Here is an 8,249-nt window from a genome sequence, read left to right on the forward strand (position 1 = left end):
CACACACACACACACACACACACACACACACACACACACACACACACTAAACAAACATTTAAAAGAGAAAAAAAAACGAAGCAGACATGCTGTAGAGTCAGGGACATGAGGCAGAGGAATACAGAGAAAAGGAACTGGCTCAGCATAGAGACAGTAAGTGCAAGTCTACGTACTGAAGGATTACATTCAGTTCCCTGTTGCTTCTTAGATCCGAGATGGGAAAATGGAGATTTTTCTCTCTCTCTGCCAGACTGATAATAAAGGAAGGGAAAAATTACTGTGAAATTGTAAAGCAGGTAAAGTTAGAGAGTTGGTTGCAGATTACAAATGTAGAAAAGAAGGCAGAATACTAAGCTTTTGGGTCACTTCAGTTAGGGAAAAAAGAGCTTAATTAAGCAAAAGATTTTGAAGAAGGTACAATTAGGTTGCCAAAGTACTATCCCAACAGAAGTGAAGGGCCAGAAAGATGTAGGGGAAAAAAAGCCAAAAACAAAATAAAGGAGAATTTCTAAAAATACAAAATACTGCTATCGAATTTTTTTTTTTTTAAAGCAAATGAGTTAATAGGGAGCTGCAGAGAGAAGAGTAATTTGGAAGATATATCCAAAGTAATTACTGAGAAGGCCACATAGAGAAATAAGGAGGCAAAAAATAATAAAGGAAATGAAAAAAAAATATGGAGGAAAAAAGATCTAGCTTCTATCTTTAGGAGTCCCAGAATGAGAGTGTTGAGAAAATGAAGAAAAGCCAATATCTGATGATGTCAGCTGAGGAACGTGCAGAATTAATGAGGACAAAACAGGAAAATACTATGGTAATTTTATACCAACAGATTGGAGAATACAGATAAAATAAGTTATTATACAGACTACCCTGGAACTTTAGTATATGGTAAACCTTTACAGATAGAGAACAAACTTAAATATTTATAGAAATTATATTGTTCAATTCTGTGAAAATTAATTTGAAAACCAGAATTAAGTAATTTTGTAGAACAATACAACCTATTATGTCAAAAACTAATGCCAAAAGAGACAAAACATCTGCGTACAATTTATAAAGTAATAATGGAAAAAAACCGTCAAAGCACTTTCCCTTGATAATCCAAAAGGTCCAAATGGGCAAACAAGTAAGATAAACCAAAACTTTAAGGGAGTTATACACCAGTGCTATTATAAGTATTCCAGAACAAGAAGAAATGGTTCTAAATTCTATTTAGGAAACCAGTGTAAAATTGACTTCAAAGCCTGAAAAAGTTAGAACAATTATTTAAATTCATGGCAAATATGTGAGGATGAGTAATTACTAAGCAATGTGTAAACATAATTCACGCATATACATAAAAGGAAAAGATCACAGGATAATCTGCTGTAAAAAAGATTGTTATTTTAACTAAATGAACATTAAAGAAACTTAGGGTGGCAAAGAGTACTTCAAAGAGGAATGACCAACTGTGAAAAAACACTGGAACAACATACAACAAATAAAAGGCTAATCACATCAATATATTCATACAAATTAAGAATTCAACAGAAAAAAGGGCAAAAGACAAACCATTTATAAAGAAACCATTTTTAAGCATATGAAAACATCCTTGACAATACCATAATAAAGGAAATACAAATTTAAACTATAATAAATTGTTTTTCACCTATTAAATTGGCAAAAATTTTTAAAATTCTAAGACTGTGTTGGCAGAAATTTTTGGTAGAAATAAATATGTTTCCTTGAAGGGCAAAAAAAGACTTGGCAATATCTACCAAACTAGAAATATATGTACCAATGTATGTATGCATTGTCTACATGTGATGCATGTATATATAAGTATGTATGTATACATGTGTGTATAACAAATGTGTGCACGAATACATGACAAATGTAGCAGAAAATGGAAGCTAAGAGAAAAGTATCACAGACTTTAAAACTTACTGAGTAAAAGGGTTGTAGCCATTACTAAAGTATGAGAGCAAAAGCTAAAAATACACTGGGAAATGTGCCTATGAGTACAAAATATAATGCTATGGCATTTACAATGAAAGGAGAAGATAAAGTAGAAAGGGCTATGAACGTCAACAGTATCCAAACAACTACAATTCTGTGAATATCTGAATGCAAAGGGAAAGGATCCTATGTAATAAGGTGGGCAGAGACTGAAGATGCTAATAACAGAATGATTGTCAAAGTAAAGATGGAAATGAGTTAGGAAATATTGATATCTAGCACACAAGTAAAAAGGCCAACTGGTCCTTTAAGTTCTGAGGAAAGAAGAATGTTATCTAGAAAAGACATCTTAAATTAGTAAAGAATTCAGAAGTTCACAGAAATTATCTCTATTAAAGTCTACAATCTTTAAGAAAATATTTTTGAAGAATATTTCAGAGGGTCATGGATTAACCATTAAAGGGGCATGGCCCCTTCTCACCTGTCTGGTTCCCTCCCTGACTAACCTGGACAGTGTCTCCTTAACACTTCTTCCTCCACCACCCAAGGTTCTTCTTCTTGCTCCAACTTGAAAATCACATCAGGTTTGGTGAATGGACAGCCTATCAAAGAGAAGTAACATAACGTTTGGGCACAAATACCAGGAACAAAAAAATCATTCAAGAACTGAGGCTAGCCCAGACAAACCAGGCTTTCTGAAGGACAAGAAAAGTGTGGTTTTGGGGATGCTGCCTCTGAAACATAAGCAAGGATGACATTTTATTTTAAAAGCTGCAGCATGCACACTCATACGAGCAAAGGCACCTAAAGGCCAAACTCACTCTAACATTTAAAGGTTCCACAAATTTCAGAAATATGGAGAAAAAAAGGTACTTCACTCCCAGAATTTGAGTTATACAGGAAACTACCCTTACCCACTGTGATTAAGTTGTTGTAGTTTTCTAGCATCACATTCCGGTACAGGTTCCTTTGAGCAAGATCCAACTGTTGCCACTCTTCCTGGGTGAAGTCAATAGCCACATCTCTGAATGTCACTGTCCCCTGTAACAACATACTCCTACTCAACCTGAAGTCATCCATCTTAAATGATGTGGACAAAACAAATTGAACCATGTTCTCACAGTATGCAAAGGTAAGATGTTACTTAAAAATTTTCCTGGTTTTGCTATTTTCTAAAAGAAAAAACATTAGCAACATTCTGTCAGTTTATGTTCATTCACAAAAAGAAATTTTTAATGTTTATTTTTGAAGGAGGGTGAGACAGAGTACGAGCAGGGGAGGGTCAGAGAGAGAGACAGGGAGGCAGAATCTGAAGCAGGCTCTAGGCTCTGAGTTGTCAGCACAGAGCCCAACCCAGGGCTCAAACTCATGAACTGCAAGATCATGACCTGAGCCAAAGTCAGACGCTTAACTAACTGAACCATCCAGGCACCCCAACAAGCACGTATCTTTAATACCTACCATGGGTTAAAGAGATCCGGGGGACCAATTTATAACTGAGTATAGAAAATGGGGGAATATAAAACTTAACTGGTCTGGGAACTCACTGGATGCCTGTGACTCACTGAGGCAAGAGAAAATGAAAACTTGTTTGGATGGAAGCAGAAGCAGGGAGAGAATGGTATGCACAATTTGAAGTACAGTAGTAGCCGAAAGTATGGTTCATTAGGAGAAATCTAGAAAAATGAGGATTTATTGTTCATAAGCCTAAAATAAGTGCCTGCAGGAATGAAAACGGGATATGATTGCTAACAAAGTTCACATATATTGAAAAAAGAGGACAATAGACAGCATCATACAAATACCAACAGATAAATTTAAAAACTCATTAAAAAAGTTTTTTAAATAGTCTGAACTGGAATTACAACTAAAACCATGAGAAAACAGTATCAAGAAAGCTTTAGAATACTTTCCAGAAATGAGATGCTGGTGACAAGTTTCTTGAGAGCAATAACTGAAATGTTCAGAAGAGTATAAACATAAGGAAAAAAATCTTCAACAGCAATAGAACAAAGAGGGCTGTCTAAATTTCCTGCCCTTTGAAGAATTTCTGAGAGACTGGGTGGGATAAAAAGGGAGCTAATTCACAATCAGTGTTTCTAGCATTTTATTTCTAGGTTTAAAAGGACCCAGTGAATATGAACATCTACTAACACTAAGGGTTCAGAGTAGGCTGTGGGATTGATACAAATCCTCTTTTGGAATCCTTCCTAATAAGTATCAAGGCCTTTGAAATAAACAAGTTTAAGAAACCAAAGGCCATATGGCTGAATAAGACATCCCTCATTTGTTACCCTGCCTCTGCAACAATCTGGCTTCCTTCTATGGACATGAAGTACCTTTGCGGGAGCTGTTGGGTAGAGCACCATATGTCAAGAGACTCAGGGGGAGACTCGCCTACTTATGCATTGGGTAACAGGCATACAAGACCTCAGCCCCTGTGTGGACCCTGTAGTGACCCATGAACCAACTCTAGCCCCTCTTGGCTGTGGTCCAGGACTCCTGGAAAAAAATTGTCTTAAACAATCACCCATGGAGAACAGAACTTTTGTGGAAATCCAGGTTTGCAGCAGAAAAGTTCCAGCATATTGTCAGAGCAAAAACTGGAGGAGTTTGGACTCATCACAGAGGGTAAGAGGAAGAGTTTTTCTTTACTCACATCACCTATCCCTCAAGGCTGCACAGCTTAGGACCATGAGGGATTTTCCTGGCCAAGGAATTCATCTGTGGAGTGTGTATGAGTGACTTGGTTTCCTAGCTATGTGGGACAGTGCCAGAGTGGCTCATCTCTCTCTTACCCCATCCAGAATACTGAATTCTGGGCTACATGACTAAAGGGTAGAATGAGTATGGGAAAGCGACAGATAGGAGTCTCAAAGGGCATTAAGGGGATCCATGTCTGAGGCACCTGGGTGGCTCCATCTGTTAAGTGTCTGACTTAGGCTCAGGTCATGATCTCACAGTCGTGGGTTCAAGTCCCGCACTGAGCTCTGTGCTGACAGCTCAGAGCCTGAAGCCTGCTTCGGATTCTGTTTCTCCCTCTCTCTCTGCCCCTCTCCTGCTCATGCTTGCTCTCTCACTTAAAAAGAAACAAACATTAAAAAAATTACATTAAAAAAAAAAGGGATCCAGATCTCACTGTGTTGCAAACTCCACTAAGAAGCCTACTCATGAACTGCTGCATGTACTTTGCCTGTAGATCCTCCTCCCCCATGGGCACCCTCAGAATTCTGTAGGCTTCACCCCCCCTCCCACTCGTATCTTGTAGCAGAGAGCCCCAATCTGAGTGCAGACCAGGGAGAGACCACAAACATGAGCTTTAGTGCCACCTTTGGGAAAACAAAAAAGAAGCTGTCAGCAAGCACCCTGTGTGGTGTGCTGGCAGATCAAGAGAAGGCATCCAAGCTTCAGAATTCTGCCACAAGGAGGAGCAAGAAGAGCAGAGCAGGTACATCCATAGAATCTGAGAAAGCCTCAAAATCCCAGCAGTGCTGACAGAAGTTATTTTTCTCCTGAACGTAAAGACTGGAGGAGGTGACTGCTACTTCAAATGTGAAGACAGCAATGCAAAACTTTAAGGAACATGAAAACCTCAAGGATACATGATACCACAAAAGAATCACAATAATCTACCAGAAACTGATCTCAAAGACATGGAAACATGCAATTTACTCAATAAAGAATTCAAAATAGCTGTTTTATTTATTTTTGATTTTTATTTATTTTTAATTTTTATTTCTTTTTGAGAGAGAGAGAGTATGAGTGGGGGAGGGACAGAGAGAGAGGGAGACAGAATCCAAAGCAGGCTCCAGGCTCTGAGCTGACAGCACAGAGCTCAACACGGGACTCGAACTCACAAGCTGTGAGATCATGACCTGAGCTGAAGTCAGGCACTTAACAGATGGAGCCACCCAGGTGCCCCATTATTTATTTATTTTTAATATTTATTTATTTGGAGGGGAGGGAGAGAGGGAAGGAGAGAGACAGAGAGAGAGAGAGAGAGAGAGAGCGAGAGCATGAGTAGGGGAGGGGCAGAGAAAGAGAGAGGGAGAGAGAATACCAAGCAGGCTCTGTGCTCAGTGCAGAACCTGACATGGAGCTCAATCTCAAGACAGTGAGATCATGACCTGAGCCGAAATCAAGAGTCAAATGCTTAACTGACTGAGCTACCCAGACACCCCTCAAAATAGTTGTTTTTAGGAAACTCAAAGAGCTATAAGAAAACACAGAAACAGAATTTGATATCAGAAAAACATACATGAACAAAATGATAAATTTCAGAAAGAAATCATAAAAAAGAACCAAACAAATTCTGGAGAAGAATACAAAAAAATGAAATGAAAAATGCACTAAAGAGCACCAACTTAATAAATGACATAAATGACAAGCCTACAGGTAACACAATAATTAATGGTAAAGGGTCAGTAACAAGGTGAAGGTGCCCACTCTCACCACTCCTATTCAGCACGGTCCTGGAAGTCCTAACCAGAGCAATCAGGCAAGAAAAGGAAATAAAAGGTATCATGGGGCACCTGGGTGGCTCAGTCAGTTAAGCATCCAACTTCGGTCAGGTCATGATCTTGCAGTTCGTGAGTTCAAGCCCTGCATCAGGCTCTGTGCTGACAGCTTGGAGCCTGGAGCCTGCCTCAGGTTCTGTGTCTCCCTCTCTCTCTGCCTCTCCCCCCTCATGTTCTGTCTCAAAAATAAAAATAAAACATTAAAAAAAAAAAAGAAATTAAAGGTATCCAAATAGAAAAGAAAGAAGTAAAACTGTCTTTGCAGATATGATCTTACATATAAAAAAACTCCCAAAGACTCCAACAAAAAACTGTTAGAACTAATCAATGAATTCAGTAATCAACATACAGAACTCAGCTACATCTATACACTAACAACAAAGCAACTGTAACAATATGAAAGAAAACTCTATCCATAATATCATCAAAAACAATAAAATACTATGAAATAAATTCAACTGAGGATATGAAAGATCTGTATAGTGAATATTACACTTTGGTGAAAGAAATGGAAGAAGACACAAATGGAAAGACATCCCATGTTCATGGATCAGAAGAATTAATATTGTTAAAGTGTCCATACTTCCCCAAACCATCTACAGATTCAATGAAATCCCTATTAAATTCCAACAGCTTTTTTTTTTTTTTAACGTTTATTTATTTTTGAGACAGAGAGAGACAGAGCATGAACGGGGGAGGGTCAGAGAGAGGGAGACACAGAATCTGAAACAGGCTCCAGGCTCTGAGCTGTCAGCACAGAGCCCGACGTGGGGCTCGAACTCACAGACCGCGAGATCATGACCTGAGCCGAAGTCGGACGCTTAACCGACTGAGCCACCCAGGCGCCCCTCCAACAGCTTTTTTCTCACAGAAATAGAAAAAGAAAAAAACACTAAAATTTGTATGGAACCACAAAAGACCCCACATACCCAAAGCAATCCTGAGAAAGAACAAAGCTGGAGACATCACCTTTCCTGATTTCCAACTATAATACAAAGTTAGAATAATCAAAACAGCATGGTACTGGCATAAAAATAGACATACAGGCCAATTAGAATCAAGAATATAGAAATAATCCCATGTATACAAGGTCAATTAATATTTGACAAGGGAGTCAAAGGACAGTTTCTTCAACAAATGGTGTTAGGAAAATTGGATAATCACATGCAGAAGAATGAAATTGAACCCCTAGTATAACAGCCACTAAAATTAACTCATGATGGGTTAAAACTTACACATAAGACCTGAAACTATAAATCTCCTCAAAGAAAACATAAGGAAAAAACTTGACATTAGTTTTGACAAAGACTTTTTTGGATATGACCTCCAAAGCAAAAATAATTGAGATAACAATAAAGTAAAAAACTTCTACAAAAAAACAAAGGAAACAATAAACAAAGTGAAAAGGGGATCAGTAGAATAAGGGAGAAATTATTTGCAAAACATGTATCTGATATGGGGTTAACATCCAAAATACACAAAACTCATACAACTCAATATCAAAAAATCAAACAATCTCTTGGGATGCCTGGGTGGCTCAGTAGGTTGAGTGTCCGACTTTGGCTCAGGTCATGATCTCATGGTTCATGAGTTCAAGCTCTGCATCGGGCCCGCCACTGTCAGGGTAGAGCCGGTTTGGAGCCTCTGTCCTCCCCTCTCTCTGTCCCTCTCCCACTCACACACTCTCTCTCTCAAAGGTAAAAATAAACATTTATGTATATGTATATATATATACACATATATATATAGTGTGTGTGTGTGTGTATACATATATATATATGTATACACACA

The 8,249-nt window shown here is 38.3% G+C and overlaps 1 protein-coding gene across 1 annotated transcript in view; it reads right to left on the minus strand.

Annotated features, from left to right (window-relative positions):
* The window catches only part of LOC125915977 (zinc finger protein 569), a 32,793-nt gene that overhangs the window by 4,860 nt on the left and 19,684 nt on the right, over window positions 1–8,249 (minus strand). The window contains exons 4-5 of the mRNA XM_049622088.1: window positions 2,856–2,982; window positions 2,448–2,543 (exon numbers count right to left, since the gene is read on the minus strand). Of these exons, the coding sequence (XP_049478045.1) occupies window positions 2,448–2,543; window positions 2,856–2,982 (223 nt within the window). The remainder of the gene's footprint in view (window positions 1–2,447; window positions 2,544–2,855; window positions 2,983–8,249) is intronic.

The sequence above is a fragment of the Panthera uncia genome (genome assembly GCF_023721935.1).
Source record: "Panthera uncia isolate 11264 chromosome E2 unlocalized genomic scaffold, Puncia_PCG_1.0 HiC_scaffold_19, whole genome shotgun sequence".
Lineage (NCBI taxonomy): Eukaryota > Metazoa > Chordata > Mammalia > Carnivora > Felidae > Panthera > Panthera uncia.